The sequence below is a fragment of the Rhinolophus sinicus genome, chromosome 1 (assembly GCF_057876585.1).
Source record: "Rhinolophus sinicus isolate RSI-liver-muscle chromosome 1, RSI-T2T, whole genome shotgun sequence".
Classification (NCBI taxonomy): domain Eukaryota; kingdom Metazoa; phylum Chordata; class Mammalia; order Chiroptera; family Rhinolophidae; genus Rhinolophus; species Rhinolophus sinicus.
This window is the reverse complement of record NC_142501.1, coordinates 28,242,311-28,260,557: the sequence shown is the minus strand read 5'-3', so window position 1 is coordinate 28,260,557 and position 18,247 is coordinate 28,242,311. Positions and strand designations below refer to the sequence as shown.

General features: G+C 38.8%; 2 protein-coding genes across 19 annotated transcripts in view; one reads left to right on the top strand and one right to left on the bottom strand.

Annotated features, from left to right (window-relative positions):
* The window catches only part of LOC109454273 (uncharacterized), a 121,482-nt gene that overhangs the window by 96,326 nt on the left and 6,909 nt on the right, over window positions 1-18,247 (bottom strand). Inside the window, exon 1 of one of the 15 annotated variants that reach the window (XM_088797986.1) lies at window positions 11,059-11,192. The exons of 11 other annotated variants lie outside the window; for them this stretch is intronic. The gene's annotated coding sequence lies outside the window, so the exon portion shown is untranslated. Of the gene's footprint in view, window positions 1-236; window positions 371-10,940; window positions 11,193-18,247 lie in introns of those variants that run through there. 3 more of the 15 variants (XM_074326007.2, XM_088797992.1, XM_088797994.1) reach the window with 3 other exon arrangements.
* The window catches only part of STYK1 (STY kinase 1), a 34,798-nt gene that overhangs the window by 12,522 nt on the left and 4,029 nt on the right, over window positions 1-18,247 (top strand). The window contains exons 1-10 of one of the 4 annotated variants that reach the window (XM_074326003.2): window positions 258-390; window positions 1,386-1,512; window positions 6,830-6,981; window positions 7,419-7,553; window positions 9,957-10,223; window positions 11,000-11,181; window positions 13,002-13,085; window positions 15,217-15,425; window positions 17,016-17,056; window positions 17,647-17,743. In XM_074326003.2, coding sequence (XP_074182104.2) covers window positions 6,918-6,981; window positions 7,419-7,553; window positions 9,957-10,223; window positions 11,000-11,181; window positions 13,002-13,085; window positions 15,217-15,425; window positions 17,016-17,056; window positions 17,647-17,743 — 1,079 coding nt within the window. In that variant the 5' untranslated portion in view covers window positions 258-390; window positions 1,386-1,512; window positions 6,830-6,917. Of the gene's footprint in view, window positions 1-251; window positions 391-1,385; window positions 1,513-6,829; window positions 6,982-7,418; window positions 7,554-9,956; window positions 10,224-10,999; window positions 11,182-13,001; window positions 13,086-15,216; window positions 15,426-17,015; window positions 17,057-17,646; window positions 17,744-18,247 lie in introns of those variants that run through there. The other 3 variants (XM_019744733.3, XM_074326004.2, XM_074326005.2) reach the window with 3 other exon arrangements.

Below are 18,247 nucleotides of genomic sequence, written 5' to 3'. Positions count from 1 at the left end.
TCTGCCTCCCTGCGTAGGGCACTCATTATCAGAGAACGAGAAACTGTGTGTGTGCCCAGGCACGCGTGCCTGTGTGTGTGTGTTCCCGAAATCTTTTGCAGACTGTCTTCCTTCTGTTCTCCTCAGCTGGGGAACCTTCTCCCTGCCAGAGGGCAGTGGGCTAGAATAGGCTGGAGGAGAGGCCAGAAAACAGAATTGATCTCACTTATGGAAGTGCCAAAAGATTGTTAATGTACCAGAAGTCCCCTCTTAGAAGGAAAGCCCAGCTGGATGAGTTGCAAAGAGGGGCACTGATCCTTGGAAATACAGCGTCACTGACATCAGTGGGTACAAGGTGTTTGAAAGAAGCCGGGACAGCAGCCCATGCGGTGTCTTCTGGACTGTTATCAGGTAGGAGAAAGGAGACAGATGGCTCCGAGGCAAACCCGCATTTAGAGTGGGGTGCCCTTTGGGTGTTCTTGGCTTTTCCCTCTTCTGGACTGGGGAAATTGTTGTTGATTAGTAATCCCAGGAAGAGAAAATCTAGAGCATAGAGAATATCTAATTTAGATATGTTATTTCTGAGTCAGACAGAGAAAGACAAATACCATATGATTTCACTTATATGTGGAATCTGAAAAACAAAATAAATGAACAAACAAAACAGAAATAAACTCATAGATACAGAGAACATTTTGGGGGTTGTCAGATGGAAAGGAGGATTGGGGGGATGGGTAAAAAAGGTGAAGGGATTAAGATGTACAAATTGCCAGTTATAAAAGTCACAGGGACGTAAAGTACAGCGTAGGGAATATAGTCAATAATATTGTAATAACTATGTATTGTATCAGATGGGTAATAGATTTATTGTAAGATCACTTTGTAAGTTATATAAATGTTGAATCACTATGTTGTACACCTGAGACTAATGTATTATAATATTGTATGTCAGCTGTAATTAAAAAATTAAAAAAAACACACCACACACAAAGAAAATAGAGCCTCCCCCCCCAAAAAGAAAAGCCATTGTTGACTTTTTGGGAGATCACAACTTGTTTGAGAATCTTATGAAAGCTAAAGAACATCTGCTTTAGAATCATGATAATATACATTTGGGCTGAAAGTTAATGTTTCAGTAAAGGCTCCCTTGATAATAAAAATAAAGCAGCAAATAAAATTAACTAAAAAAGATATATTATTTCTGGGCTTTTGAGGTGTGATGTAGTAGATGAAGAATTTTGGAATCAGGAATATGGGAAATAGAATGATAATTATAATAAAAATAAAATGTCTTGAATTCGTATAATACCTCAAAGGAAATACAATGTGTTCATCTATATGATCATATTCAAAATGCGATCTGCTTGTAGAGTTATTGAGCACTGTGTTTCTTATCTACACATTAGGGGGCCTGTCTGTGTGCCATCACTCTGCTCCTCTATAGAGCAAACTTTTGGGGAGGATCCAAGATACAAATTAGTCTTCCTCATCTCTGCCGAATATCACCTGTGCTTCAGTGATTCCTGCAGACAGGTAAAAATAAGAAGCAAGAAAAACTGATAATGCTCAGTCTTATTGTCAAAAGATCTTTGTTGAACGTGTCAGGACTCCAACCACTGTGGCAGAGCCTCTTTTCCAGCTGTTTCAAAGTGCCTTTGAGGCCCAGGGTCTCTAAGAAGGTGGGGGAGGGTGACTGAAGATGAGAATGATCACAACCCCTCCACGTCTAAGAACAGGGGGACAAGCAATTCCCTCTGGTGATCTCCTCGCTTTCTGTCTCATTCACACTAGGAGATATCACGCAGGATAGAGCAAGTTATCTACACAAGTCTGATTCTCTGGATTTAAAGAAGGTTCTCTCTTCAGTGGGAACCTTCCATTCACTTTTGTCTTCTCACAAGTTTGCTCCAGCAGAAAGGTGGAGCTGAGGTGCTGTGGGATTCTCAGGCCAGTGCTCTGTCCTCTGGGAGTTCTGGTCTCTTCCTGATCCTCAGGCTCACAGTGAAAGATCACTAGGCCTGGAAACTAGGCCCTTTCCTTCCAAAAGCAAATAATAGAAATAGGATTGGGATCAGATCCAGGGAAATGAGCAAACAAAGAAAAGGATCCAAGATTCCACAATCTGGTGAGTAACTGGAAAACATTTCTGATTCTACCCTTATTTTCAGAATACATTTAGAAGACAGACATGCAGACACCGCCTGTCCCACTATAAAACTTTAGATAACACATTTACAGGCAGATGCTACTTATCTGTACTTTCCAATTTATGATATATTTGGTGGTGAAATTTGGTTTCAGCCTTACGATCTTCGTGATTCTTTTAGTTTCTGACGTAAATCCTTCTTGACACTATTGGTCTTGTCCATTTGAGTGACAAGTACATACACGCAATAAAGTAGTTTATGGAACATTCGGTTTGAAATCAAAAGACTGGAGTATGGAACCTTGCTCTGCCATTTACTTGCCGTTTAAAAAACAACAACAACAACAACAAAGAACCCTGGCCAATTCAGAACTTACTGTCTGAATCTCAGTGTCATCCTAGCACAATACCTGACACATGGTAGTTGTTCAGTATGTTTATTGGATCTGAAGACAGGAAGGACAGATCGTTTTCAGAATGTTGGAGATAAGTAATTGTGGAATCTTTTAGATCTGAGAGGTTCTTTGTCTTGCTTCTAACTTAACATGTTTATTCCAATAAATGAGTTTGCTTTGTTAAATAGCTCAAAGTAAGGAGGAAAGGGGGAAGAGAAGAGGGAAGACAGAGTGATTGAGCAAGGAGTCGTACTCTCGTTCTGGGGGCTGCTACCTCCATATATTTTCTCATCCTCACTTTGAGTCTTTGCATCCTGTGCCCCATAGCCCATAGCTATTAATAACTTCCTTAACCCAGTATGGCGTGCATCTAAGAAGGTGGGTCACTTGTCTATATAAAAAGAATATGGCTGGCAGATCCACTTGTGCTCATATGCAGGCAGTAAGCTTGAGGGCGAGGCTGGAATAACAGATTTAATCACACCTTATGGGAACAGGACCACATATTATACAGAAGTCAATCAAGGAGTTTTTTACAGTACATAGACAGTGTACAAGAGAATGCATCTAATTTTTAAAGTTTTACTTGTAGACGTATTTTGGTAAGGAATTTCTTCAGGACACTCATGGGTAAATTGCTGATTATGTCAGGGAGACTATTTTGTGCTAACCGAACAGAAATGTCATTAGTGAGAGTTGTGTTGTTGTAAAACAGATGCAGAGATGCAGTGTGACATTATGCTTGCGTTGTGAGGATGTGTAAGAGTTTGGTGAGTTACTATTAATATTTAGTTCAATTCTAGTTATAATCATTAACTTCTATGTCTCCAGACTATACTCTTGCAAAGGTTTGGGACAGACTTCACTTCCCATTTCACTCTCATTCTCTTACTATGTGTAGCTCCTCCTTCACTGTGCTATTCCCCTGTCTAGATTCCCATTTCAAAAGGGGAATTAAAATATGCTAACAGAAGTCAGAAGCAACTGAGAAGAGAAAAAAATAAGGAATCACCATCACAAGTGAGGCAATAATATTGTTTTCATTAGAATCCTGCCTGAAGAGATTTGGCACTATAGATATGTATAAACTGTAGGCACGCTATATACATAGTTACCAGCCGTCAAATATAGTTATAAGAACAAACAACTTTACAACTTCACCACATTCTTGATTCTAATGCCCTGAATTTAGCAATATGTGGCTCTAAAGTAAGAACTTGAAATCTGCCAATGATTTATGCATTGTCTCAATTAGCACTGTATGAAAATGAAATTAAATGTTTTGTTTAAATAATAAGTGATACACAGCAAGAGAAAAATCAGACCTGCTTGAGGACTGCAGGGGAGGTAGACCTTCCCCACCAAAGCCATGGACCACAATTGCTCAGACAGGTGCTGCAACCGTGTGTGTACTTGAGCACTGGAGCAGGAGTCTTGGGTAGGAGGGGAGCCTTTAAAAATACTTTGAGAAACACTGGCATGAAAGGATAAGGCCTGTGGTATAATGTTTTATATACTTATGGATTTTGCAGTCCAGTTAAGAGAAGAAACAGTAGCCAACATACCTTTTTTGTTTTAAACACTATGAAAAAACTGTCTAGATATAATTGAAGGGGACAGAGTATTGGTCATATGGTATAGAATTGTTGATCAGGAACATTCTTGTAATAGTCAGATGGGTTAGACTCTAACCCATAGGCAGAGCCATCCTGGAAGAGTTTGGCATCAAGGCATGCCTTTTCGCAGCTCGACACAGAGTAGGCAGGCAAAGACACGTGGTAACTGAATAATTGCAGGAAGAACAACAATGTCGAGAGGAGTATTGTTGTTACAAGTGAATATGCATCTTTTGATAGAAGTGCTTTGAGGGCTCCGTGAGGTAAGGTTTCCTGTATGGGCTTCCATGGATATGTGGTGTGTGTACCTGCAAATTTCTAGATTCATTTGGCATGAATGAATCTAGCCAACCTGTAATCACTGGAAAGAGCTTACTGTACAAACAGCTGGAAAGCAATTTATTGAGTGGGCCTCACCACACCGTACCTTTCTTTCTTTGCTCCAGCATCCGTTTCATTTCATCCAGCATCTTGAAACTTTCTATGCACAAATAAAACTGACGTTGAAAAAGTTTTTTCAGGAAATGCAATAAAAGGTCTTACCGTATCCAGAGGTGGGTGCTCTATAATAATGTGATATCCAGGTGCAGTGGTATAAACATGGGTGTGAGTCATTGGGTGTCGCTATGTTTGGCCACGTGCCTGTAGCTGAAAGTGGCCTACCATGTGTGGGGATCCGTGTGCACACAGGGCTATAAACGACTTCCTTCAGTATGTATGCGTGGGTGTGCAGTTTGGTTTCTGGGAAGAGTTCACAAGCTTGAGCTGGCTGCTCACTGACCTTTCTTCCACTTGTGCTCTGCTAAGAGGTTATGCTCACAGAACCTATTCCTCAGAGAACTGAGCTCATGAAACTGGCTGCTCCCTGAGTGAAAATAATTACATTTGATAATGCACAGAGAGGAAGTAAGAGGGAAGGAAAATAAGAATGAGCACAGCAGTGAGAAATTTTCAAATAGCTTTTGAATTCTCCTTGCTGAGCTGTTTATTTTTAAGACCTTCTCCTTCACTCCACCCTCTCTAGGCACTCTGTTTCTTGCCCTGTTATTAGTGCTTTTCCTTCCATGTGGTCTTGTAGAATTGTAGGAACTTTCTCAACTACCTCTCACCTTGCCTTTTTGGCTTACAGACTCAGTGAGAGGGACTTTGCTGTCTTATTATTCATTGACTTCAGAGATCCCTTCCTATATACAAACCCATGGATAAGGACTTCCCCCTCCTCTCTGCGCTTTTTCTCCTTCTGGCTACTCCTCTGTTTACTCTGCTTCTGTCAACCAACCACACACCTGTCTCTCTTCTGAGTTAGAAGGAAATCGTTTAACTCTCATCCCCCCATACAAGCTCATGGAGCTCAAGAAAAGTGAAAAGGGGCTGAGGCGGGAGCTGGGAGACTTCTTTACATATGTGCTTCAGGACCTAAGAGACTCGCCTCAATAGGTAGCATTGTGTTTATTGGTACCAATAATAACACACAATGTGTAATGTAATGGAAGACAGAGTAATATAGCTAATGTAACATGTACAATATAGTATGTCATACAAGCTACAATTCTGAGTTTTAAAACTACCTTGTTATCAAATCATTATAAAAGTAGATCACATATTTAGGTACCTAGACAGTGGGAAATCACCATAGTCTGTTTCACATTAATCAGAATTAAAGTAGGCTTTCCCGACCATAGAGTCAGGGGCAAAGGGCAAAGTTTGTAGATATATGGATATATGAAAGGGTGGTAATCACCAGTTGTCTTCAGGAAGAGCGAACCAGATTTTTGGAGGTGTCCTTTCAAATATATACTGGTTAAGTAGAATTAAAAATAATTCCCATTAATAATCTCTGGCCAGACTAAATAAGACACTAGTAACTATAGTTTGATTGGAGGAGAAATGGAACTGGATAAATGGAGGAGGATAGGTTAAGAGAAAGATTTTATGGTATATCATTTTACTTTTTTTTTTTACTTTTGAACCATATATTTCCTTTTTGTTTAAAAGGAGAAAGAAGATGGTTTGGTATTGACACTCCCTTTAATCTATATACTAGTAAGAATGAGTGTCTGCATCTATCTATATATGATGGGCAGGAGAAGATTCTTGGAACTCTTGAGAGCTGCAGAATTAAATATTTTTTATTGATAAATGCTTTCTGTTGGTTGTGAGGCTGTAGTGTGACGATGCGGAGAAGGAAAGCCAAAGAAAGCAAATACAAAAAAAAAGGTATTATGGATTTCTCTTGAAATCTGCCAACTATTTACTCACTGTCTTCATTAGCTTTGTATAAAAGTGAAATTGAATGTTTTGTTTAAAAAATAAGTGATACACAGCAAGAGAAAATCAGACCTGCTTGAGGACTGCAGGGGAGGTAGACCTTCCCCACTGCAGCCATGGACCACAATTGCTCAGACAGGTGCTGTGAACATGTACTTGAGCACTGGAGCAGGAGTCTTGGGTCGGAGGGGAGCCTTTGAAAATACTTTGAGAAACAATGGCATGAAAGGTTAAGATCAGAATCGGGCTGTACATTCTGTATAAAAGATGAAAACGCCAGGAAAATATAAAGTTCTTCCAGCCTGAATATCAGGTAGATGGACAGAGATAAATGTATGACTCAGAGAATTCCAGGTACTTAATACCAAGTAATCTGTAGATGTGTTTTAAAGTTCTCTGTGTGCTCCATTTAATTTTTTTTTCAGAACGACTGAATCCATGGGAATTATCCTCAGCCGTGCTCCCGGCATTCTCTTGGGTCAGGCATAGAAGTGGACAGACAGCTGTGTGGCAATGGGAGCTGAGAAGGGCATGAAACGAATGCTACTGGAATGCAGTTTCAGTGACAAATTGTGTAGTAAGTACAGATACCACTGATGTCTGCCTTCTGATTTTAGAGTAATGAAGACTAGGGTCTGGATAGATTCCAGGAGGAGGATAATTTGACTTTTAGGAGAAATGAAGACAGTGTTGATAAAGAAATGGGCACTAGAGGTCATTGTCTTTGAAGGGTGGAGAGTACCAATCAGAGATCCAGAGGCTACATCTTCATCTCAATGGAAAAATGAAAGAAGAGGCACAGAGCACACTTGGGCTAAGAAACAGGGATATTGGCATTTCTGATTAGAGAGTTGCTCCCAATAGGGATTTCAGTGACTAGAAGTAGAGCGGAAGAAGGAAGAGGTGATCATTTCAGGATGATGAGCTGAGGACTGATGGGTAAGGGTGGTTGTGTAGACATCAGCTTAGGCTTCTTCTTCAATCTCTTCTCTTCCTGGTTAATTTCCTATCCAGTTGTCCAGCATGACCAGTATGAAATCATCATTGTTCCAGCCCTTCTGGTTGGCATCTTCCTCATCACTGTTGGGGTCATCCTGTGGCTTTTTATCAGAGGACAAAGATCTCAGCAACAGTCTCCTGGACTCCAAGGTAAAGCTCAAACTGGGGCTGGATGGAGGCCCAGGGAAGCTGGAGACTGCATAAAACTAAAACCCGTCTCAACGGGCCGAAGTCTAGAGGTCTAGGTCCCTGCAATGGGAGAGGAAGCATGGGTCCCCTCCTGTGCGGTTGAGAGGGGGATGAACTCTTCTCTAGGAAGTCAGGAGCAGAAACTCAGTATATGCTTGTTGGCTGAAACACAAGTAGGCAAGAGAGGACTCACATGACCTGTTTTTGTGCTCTTTGTCTTACTGCACTATCAAATCTTTGGCCACGTGAATGTCTAAGGATCTGGACGACCTAGTGGGTAAAGCCAAGGGCTTTGTTATCAGGTTGAGGGATGGCATTTTACTCTATAATACATTCCCACCCTACTCTGTGTCCTTGGAATATATGATGAAAAGAGGTGCTTTCATAATAGTCTTTGAAGTGTTAGGTAGGAGATAAATGCTGTTCTGGAGTACCAGTGAGCATGTGATGAAAGAGAATTGGCTCATACATGAAACTAAGAGTAAAAAAAAGGAAAAAAATATTTGACAGTAATGTGAAAGTTTATAGTGGCTGACCCCTACTCCCTCCTAAATTTTATCCCAATCCTCTTATAATTCACTATAATAGATAAACTTCTCAAAGAAGTTGTCTAAACTCACTCTGACTACTTACGCTTGTCACATTCTCTTTTGCACATATTATAATAAGGCTTTTATCTCCACAATTCCACCAAAAGATCTCTTTCCAACATCACCAATGACAGCTATGTTGAGTCCTCATCTTACTTGACCTGTCAAAAGCATTTGAAACAATTTTATACTTCTTTCTTCTTGCAACACTTATGTTTTTCCTTTTAAGTCTCCAGTCATTTCCTAAATGATCTCATTTTAAGTCTACAGATTCAAATGCTTTCTCTATTTTGACTATGGTCCCCCTTGAACTCCAGATTCTTGTATTAAACCACCTACTTTGCAGTTGGGATCAAACACACATCTCATATATAAAATGTCCAAAACAAAGGTCCTGAAATTCCTTCACAAATATCCTCTGCCAGGAGTCCTCCCCGTCTTAGCAAATGGCAAACCCAGCTTTCTATGTGTTCAGTCTAAAATATTAAAGATGTCCTTGACTCTTTTTTCTCTCACACTCCATATCCAATCCATTAGCAAATCCTGTTAACGCTATCTTCAAAATAAACTCATGTCACTCTCACCTTTCAGAGATCATTGTAATACGCTCCAAACTGGTATCTTTGCTCTGCCCCATCTCTTTATGATCTATTCTGCTCAGAGAAGCAGAATGATTCATTTAAAGTGTAAGTCCTGTCAATTGTCTGCTTGAAACTCCCCAGTAGCCTCCCATCTTAGAATGAAAAAAGACAAAATACTTTCAATGGCCTTACTTGATCTGGGCCCTCTCTGGCTTCCTGTCCTGTAACTCTCCAATTATCCCACTCAATTCCAGCTGCACTGACTTCATTACTTTTCTTCAGATATGCCAGGTATGCTCCTTCCTCAATACCTTTGCACTTCTTGTTCCCTTTGTCTATAATACCCTTCCTGATACCCGTACGCTTGCTCGCTAATTGCTTCCAGGTGTTTCTCAAATGTCATCACAAAGGCCTTTCCTGACCTTCAAACATAAAAGAGAACACTGATGCTTCTTATTCCCCTGTTTTCCTCCATAACACACATCACCTGGTATATTATTACCTGCTTCCTCTCTCCTACCACTAGAAAGTAATCTTCATAAGAATCTGGACTTTGCCCATTCCCAACACCTAGAACAGTGCTGGGCATGTAGAAAGTGAAATTTGTTGAATAAATGAATGAATTAATGAATGAGTGGAGATTTAATGAGAATGAATCTATTCCAATGGAGAAAAGTTGGCTAAGGAAGGGATAAAGGACTAAAAGACATTTTTGACGGAAACTCTAGGAAATACAGAATAATTTGACTATGGAACAACTTGAGGGAGGAAGACTAACCATAGCTTAGAGTTGAGTAGTTATCCATACCCCCCTCTACTCGTGGGAGCCATTTGACTGACTTAAATGATAGTCCCCACTGGCAGTTACCACCGCCTTTAGGTGTCTGTGGTTTGAGTATCTATTCAGGAACTTTCTTAATTGTCTCTGTTCTATACTCATACTAAACTGTGATCCTGAGAAAACCAGACAGGAAATGTCATTACTACTTTTCAGTGATCCATCTTGAGTTATTTTGGAAGTAATGGAATTATTATCAAAGTTCTCCAAGGTTGGTATTGATGCTGGTTCATAGGGAAACATCAGGAAGTAGCAATGTTGTTAAAGGAACTTCCTTGCCAGTTTGTTCCAAGCTCTGCTTTCCTGGAGTCCGGAGGGTAGGGTAAAGTTGGTTGGTATCATCTCTTTGTTCTAGGCATTGCCCCTGTGCCTCCATCTAGGGGCCTAAATCAGGAAGCTGGAGAACATAGAAGAAGCGTGTTTGTGCCACGTAAGGAGACAACGGTGGAAAGCCTTCTAAAAACTTCCACACATGCCCTGGCTAAGCTGCAGGTGCCCCGAGAGCAACTCTCTGAAGTTCTGGAGCAGATCTACAATGGGAGTTGTGGGGCCATCTATCGATCCAAGATGTACACTGGGGACCCTGCCAAGTACAAGAGTGTTGTCCTCAAGACTTTAAAAGGTAACAGAGGAAGTGTTAGACTTCCCTTGCCCTTTTTACTTTTCTACTGTGCATCGCTAATAGTGAATGTTAACAGGCTTTGCAGACATTCAGATGTCAATCAATAGATAGTTGTGATCCCAACTGTGTGCAGAATAAGAAGGGAATAGACAGTGAAAACTTGAAAAAGAAATGTTATTCTTGGAGTCTTTCCCTAGCTCAACCTTGCCTATTGAGGTGGTTCAAACTGATTTTTCCAAATCGGATATTACTTGTATGAGGATTTTGAGGTTGTTACTTAATTTTTCTTCACTATATGATCTCTTTCTCTAATAGTCTCTCTCTCTCTCTCTCTCTCTCTCTCTCTCTCTCTCTCTCTCTCTCTCTCTCTCTCTCATTGAGGAGGTGAGTAGCTTAGCCCTATATGGCCAGTAATGGTAGATGCATATAGAACAAGTATAGGATAAGCAAGAATATTAATCAAAGGTCTAATCCATGATAATTTTTAATGTGAACAGAACACATGACTATGTAGGCAGATGAAAGCCTACTCAGCTATAAGACCTATGATTCTATATTACCTTTGAGAAAAGACCAGTGAGGATCATCTTTTAATTAGTTCCCTTTCTATTTCCTTTTCCTCCCTGTTCATTCCCCTGTAGAGCCTTGAGAATAATCACCTGAGGTGGCTTCCTGCCTCATACCTCATTTTATCTGAGGTTGCTTCTTGTCTCATACCTCATCCTATCTGTGATGCTCTGACTGGTCACTGCCCATGGCTCTTCTGTTCTCCACAGAATCAGCTGGGCTCCACGAGATTCAAGATTTCTTAGGGCGAATCCAATTCTATCAGTACCTGGGGAAGCACCAGAACCTGGTACAGCTGGAAGGCTGCTGCACAGAAGGGCTGCCGCTCTATATGGTGTTGGAGGATATGGCCCAGGGGGACCTGCTCAGCTTTCTCTGGACCTGTCGCCGGGTGAGCAGTAGGGTAGAGGTGTTAAGAAGGAAAGGCTTGACCTGACTCATTAGCTGTTCCCATGAGTCCAATTAGCCTGGCAAATGACAAAGTAGAGAGTCATTATAGTAGCAGTCAGGCTAATTGTTCCCAATTAGTCTGACAAATGACAAAGTAGAGAGTCATTATAATAGCATAACAGTGACTATCACCATCCTGCAGAACTCTTTATAATGATAGCAATGTTCCATATCTGCTCTGTCCAATATGGTGCCCCCAATCACATGTGGTTACAGAGCACTTGAAATGTGGTGACATGACTGAGAAACTGAAGTTTTATTTTTACATCATTTTGAGTAATGCACATTTAAATAGCCACAGGTGTTTAATGGCTACCATAATGGGCAGTACAGATTTAGAGCATGGACTTTAGTCTCCACCTCTTACTCGCTATGTGACTTTGGCTAAGTCACCTTTCTGAGCCCGAGTTTTCCGAATCTATAAAATGAGAGTACGAATAAATGTTATTAATGTGAAAAGAAATTACATATGTACAAACATAGCAGTGACTGGTACATAGCAAGTACTCAAAATGATAGCTGTTATAATAATAATTACCCAACAACACAACTATTGTTAGTACTGATTATAATTCTGTTGTCTTAGTGTTAAATGTGTCTTCCATTCTGTAGTATCACTGTACATGCCAGGGCTGATTTGAGGAGACATTCAGCTTTTAAGTTTTTGTGTCTCAAACTCATATTTAAAAAAATTAATTTCCTGACTAAAGTGCAAATCCTTTTCCTTACAATTTCCCTACTTCTCTATATATTTCTTATTCTGAAGTGCTACATGTTTCCCTAGTTAGTTCTTCACTTGCCAGTGACAAGTTAAATGTTAATCAAGTCTCCTCAATATGCTGATTATTTTACTACTAAATGTGTATGAAAAAGGGACCCTGTTCACATCTTCCATCCAGTGCTGCAAATAGGACAATGTGCGAGTCTTTAGGCATTTTAAACTTGTTAAAGAGGTTAGCCATCTGTAACTTGTTCTGTGCTCTAACCTCACTAGCTTCTTTCTATTTTTCAAAATTACTATGCTTCTATGGATGATTTTAGGTAATCTTCACATGCTTTTCTCATTACACCAAACTTCTCCCTTCTCCTCTTTGTAGAGTCAATGCCCACTCCTCTTTCAGATCTCATCAAAAGCTTTCCTTGCTCCTCCAACTGAATCAGCTCTCTTTTTCCCACCATCATATACTCTCTTTTACATGTCTTTCATGGAACTTATAGATATGCAACTATATATTTAAATATGATTAATTGATTGTAATTCATGTATGTTTGTCATACTATAAACTCCAGAAAGCAGCAGACATGTTTATTTTGCTAACTTTTATATTCTGAGTTCCTAAGGCATTCAATAAAGATGTGTTGAGTTAATGTGCTTAATTAATCACACACACACACACACACACACACACACACACATAGACACACACATTACCCCAGGAAAACTGATGCTTTATCCAGTGGATAGTCTTATATATACAAGTGGATAGTCTTACATATACTTGTCTTTCTTACCTGCTATTCTGTTCTTCCTTCATTGTTATTCATCTACATTATTGTTTCTCTAGTCCAATAAATCATTGTACTTCTCTGTATATCTGAGAATCTCTCAGATCAGTCTCTCCTTGAATCTTATACTTCCTATGTTGTTGTATCTTTTCCTTAGATTTGATATCTGCATTTAATAATATCTCTGCCCATATATATATTTTTGAAATCTGTGCATGTCATTTTGATATAATGTTTTTTTCTCTGTCTCTTTAGGATGTGATGACCATGGATGGCCTTCCCTATGATCTCTCAGAAGTACAAATATATCACATTGGGAAGCAGGTCCTCTTGGCTTTGGTAAGCGGGGCAAAATGACAACAGATGGTAGGGATTTTTCTTGTTAGTGTGGTATTTGATGTCATATTTTTCATATTTGTATTCTCAAATGGGGTATATATTATAAAGAAAATTGAATGGAAGTTAGCGGGCAGAAACTCAGGAACTGATAAATTATTTTCAAAACTTTATGAAATCATTTAGATAATATACTTTAGGATTGGTAATTCTAGGCAGAAAGTAGTCAACTTAGGGCTTTTAGAAAGTACAGGAAGGGTTTTAAAAGGCTTTTTAGTCTTAAAGGTCAAAAGCCAGGGCCAAGAGCTATCTATCCATTTGCTTGATACTCTTGCTTACACATATATACTAATATTAATAGATGTAAAAGGGGCAAAAAGGGAAGCAATTTCAGAGAAGATAAGGGAAGATAAATGGGTAAAAGGCTACAGAACCAGAAGGAAGTATACAATTGTAACTTCCTTCTGAAAAACAAGAAATACTAGTTCAGAACATGTTTGGTTGGAGACTTGCTTTGATACTGAAGATAACAGGAAATACATATACGTTAAAAAGAATGAGAAACAGGTGGAAGAGGACGAATAAGAAAGGGTAACAGTGAGACCATTCCTTTATTTTAAACCAAATTAAATAAAGAGGTAAGAGAAAGAACTCAGGGTTTAAGAGAAAACATTTACCTTTACTAGAATTACTCAGGAAATTTAGATGACTATTTCTATGAAATTATTTAGATAATTTTGTTTAAGATAACATTTGCTATAGAAAATCAGGCCTCTGTAAAGCTACTACTTTAAGCATTTGATATATCATGTCACCTGAAGGTGTGAAATATATCAGGGATCTAAATGGAATCAGGGAAAGCTTAGGAAAAAAGGAGGTGAGAAAAGAGCAGTAGTTACAGATGAAGTTCCCATGGGGCAAGGGCGAGAGCACATCACATAAATCAATGTTATCTATGGTGTCTGGAGGGCCTTGTTGGTATGTTCCCTTGACAAAGTTATAATAGAGTATCACTATATAGCCTACCTTGGATTCTGAACGGTAATTACAGAGGCGCCCCACTGGGAGGCGCTGATCCCACTGAAGCATTCATCAGGGCCCCAGGTTACCTGTTCTAAAACAGTATCATACTGTTTTTTTCTTATCACAATCTCAAAGTCACTACATTCTTTAATTCTCCTCATTACAGTATAATTTCTTTGTTCTAAAAGTTCAGAAAACTGCTGGCCACTGTTTCCTTCATCATCGATTGGAAATTACCACCTTAACCTTTTATTTTTCATAAGGTTCTTGTTTAGTAATCATAGACCTCAATCTCTAGCTCTTTGGTCATGTATAGGTTTTCCCCTTCTCCATATGCCTTGAATAGCTTGATGTCGGGGGAAATGATTCCAGGAAACCAATGCCATCCAGGTACAATGGTTGATAGATGCCTTGTTGGCTGTATTAGAATCATTTTGATACTTCTTAAAAATATAGTTTACTAGGTTCCTCTTCCTCGATTTTGGCTAAGTGAATCTGGAGGTGAAAATCTTACGTTTTTAAAAAGCTCTCAGGCAATTCTGATTTTCAGCCTGGATTGAGTTATCAGTAGAATTTATAGTACTTCCTATGAATTATCAATACCTGGTTCTAGTCACTACCACTGAATAACTGTGTGGCCTTATGTAATCATTTAGATTTATCTAAAAGATACTTCCCTAACTCACTTCATCTAGTTATTTGAGGAACAAAATGAGATGAATAAAACTTTATATAAGTTTATTATTATGACTCTCACTTTTTCTTTTTATATGTTATCTTGTTTGGGGGACTGCTCTTAGAAACTTGAAACCTACTCCATTTTTCCAGTGTCTAGTTGGGTTGTATCTGAGAGGAAGGTGAAATCAGGCAGAGGTTAGAGCTTGACACACAGTGAGTGATTACACTTTCCAAACCCAGTATTCATGTCAGTTTGGTAATCACAATGCAAAATGTCTGATTTATTGTCATGACTTGGAAGTCATTATAAATGAGACTTGTTTGGAGTAACAAATGGCCTTGTGTTTTTGAGGATTTCTAGGACTGCTTCTCCTTGTGTGTGACCCAAGCCATGACCTCAGACAGTGATCTATCTTTGATCTTATGTTGACAGGAATTTCTCCAGGATAAGCATCTGTTCCATGGGGATGTGGCAGCCAGGAATATTCTGATCCAATGTGATCTTACTGCTAAGCTCTGTGGACTGGGCCTGGCTTATGAAGTCCACACCCACGGGGCCATCTCCTCTACTCGCACCATACCTCTCAAGTGGCTCGCTCCAGAACGGCTTCTGCAGAGACCAGCTGGCATCAGAGGAGACATGTACGGTTTGTTCCTATGCTTTGGATTTCTTCCCTTTTGACCTGTGTGTCCTCTGCCCATGACTCTGTGTGTTGTCAGCTATGTCTACAAATGAAATCTCTACTTAGAAGTTAGACAGACTCTCAAGCAGAAATGTGTATTATGTGACAGAGCTCATATTTGGCACTGGCTACAATTCTTTTTAGTGTCTTTTGAAGTATTCCTTCTGTATTAGATTAGCAGCCATAATTAGGAAAGCAAAAAGAAAAATGAAAAGATTATTCACACTCATATCCAAGGACTTAATCTAATAGAGTACCTTTTATCTGAAGGAGGTGGGTCCACTTAATCAAAAGTTCAGTTAAACTGGGAACTATTGAAATAAAAAGAAATATACGTATTTCAAAACATTTACCTTAAAACATATAAATGGATATTTATTTATCAATCTTTTTGGAGGAGAGCCAAGGACTTTTTACTGAGGATGGACCTGCTAAATGAAGTTACATGTTGTTTCTTGTATAAACAATATTCATAATGAATTATTTTTGAGTTTCAGTTTGGGATGTCTAAGTAGAGTGAAAAACTTTAAAACAATTGTGAAGCAATTTGACTGCAGACATTTATTTTTATTTCCCCCAATTTTTTACAGTTGTCTCACCCACACAATTTGACACAACTTTGTTTTAAGTAGCTTATTTTTATAGACTAGTTTCAAAGCATTCGACCTACTTTTCATGGAGCTAATACTTTGTTGCATTTATATTTAATCAGCTTGCATAATATTTAATTGGTTACATAATTACATTTACACGTATGATTGGCATAAACAGGACTGTGAAGAATCACAACTGACTTTTGGTAACCATATAACTCAACTGATTGGAGAAGTACATGGGCGTAACATAGAGTATCTTACTAGCCACGAATGTCATGAGCAGCAGAGGAAATTTAGAATGTTGGTTAATATGGTGAGTCAATTAAGAGACTTCCATTGCTGCTGCACTAACATCTGCTTTTCAACAGAGTTCTGGGAGTAATAAGCGTAACTAGGAAATACTGCTCATTTAATGATGATATTATGGAATAGAGAAATACATCCCTTAAATCATACTGCTTAAGCAAATACCTATTCCAATTATGTACAAGGCTTATTCTGTTAATATTTTTCCTAGATTTGGGCAATTAGATCTGCTGAGGAAATAGTAGATAAATGATAAAACTCACTTGGCTTTGTACTAAGAATAAAAGCTGGTATTTCAGCAGGAAGGAATAGAAAGAATGAAAAATAAGCAGAGGGGAATTTCTTTATGTTTGGATGAATGTGTTTGCATAAACACACACATACAATTTAGCCAATAATAGTAAACATCTATTAATATGAAATATAGAAGAAAGGAGACATAAATCCAGTTCTCAAAGATATTAGCCTCCAAGGGGATTAGACAGAAATGCTTTCTAATGGCACTATTACTTGGCTTATTGACACTTTCTGTTCCCTTTCACTGCCTTCTTTATAGAGTTCTTACTGAAGGCCTCTGATATTTATGTGAGCTCTCTTTAGGAAAGGCAGAAATTGAAATTAAGTAAATGACTTTGTTTCTTTTATAGCTGGTCCTTTGGAATCCTGCTTTATGAGATGGTGACTCTAGGTATGTACCTGTATGCAAGTATGTTTATTGGGGTCGTGGATGATATATGCTATGAGAAGAGGTTTTTGTATAATCTCGGAAGTATGAACTGGGCTGGCATGAAATCCTTCTCCTCCTTTTAACATTCTTTTGCTTTCTTTTCTTCAACACTTTACCAATTCCAAGGGATGTTGTGAAATCCAAAGGATAATGCCATGAGTGATCTTGCATAGCAAACATAAAAAGGTTGTCTTCAGATTTATTAATCCATTTGACTGAGAAACTATAAAACCGTCTCACATTTGGGAAGGGAGGGCAGGTGCTACTACTCACTTTGCTTTACTTTGTTCCTTTCCTAAAGACTCAACATTCTCCTAAATTATCAGTTTTTTCCCCCAAAACACATCGCCCCCCCAATTTTCTAAGTTATATCTTAACTTGATCATTAGAGAGCAACTATATATGTAGTATCTAGTATTTTTCCTATGGCTTATATTTAACTTACTTTTTGCAGCCAATTAGCCCAGGTGGGTGGAGAACAGTGTTGATATAGTTGATGTTCTACCGGACCTACAGTGCTCTTGCTACTCTCATTCTTTCCTTACCAACAGGGGCACCACCATATCCCGAAGTCCCTCCTCTCAGTATTCTACAACATCTCCAAAGAAGGAAAATCATGAAGAGACCCAGTAGCTGCACACACACCATGTAAGTGGCATTTAAGGCCTACTTGTCTCTCATTCCAAGTATTTTATTATTATTATTAGTTTCAGGTGTACAAAACAATGTACTAGTTAGACATTTATACCCCTCACAAAATGATAACCCTCTCCCCCAACCTACTACCCCTGACATCGTATATAGCTGTTAGAATTCCACTGACTATTGCTGTACTCTATATCCTGTGACTACATATATATATATATATATATATATATATATATATATATATATATATATATATTCAATTATAATTTAGTATATTCAGTATTATTCAGCTTCAAGTGTTCACTGCAGTGATCAGGTATCTATATCATCCATGAAATGGTCTCCTTAATAAGACAAGTGCCTATCGGATACCCTACAAAAATCTTTACAACATTATTGATTATATGCCCCAAACTGTCTTTCCTATCCCCATGGCAATCTTGTGGTTACCAATTTGTGCTTTCTAATCCCCTCACTTTCTCCCTCATCCCCACCCTCCTCCCA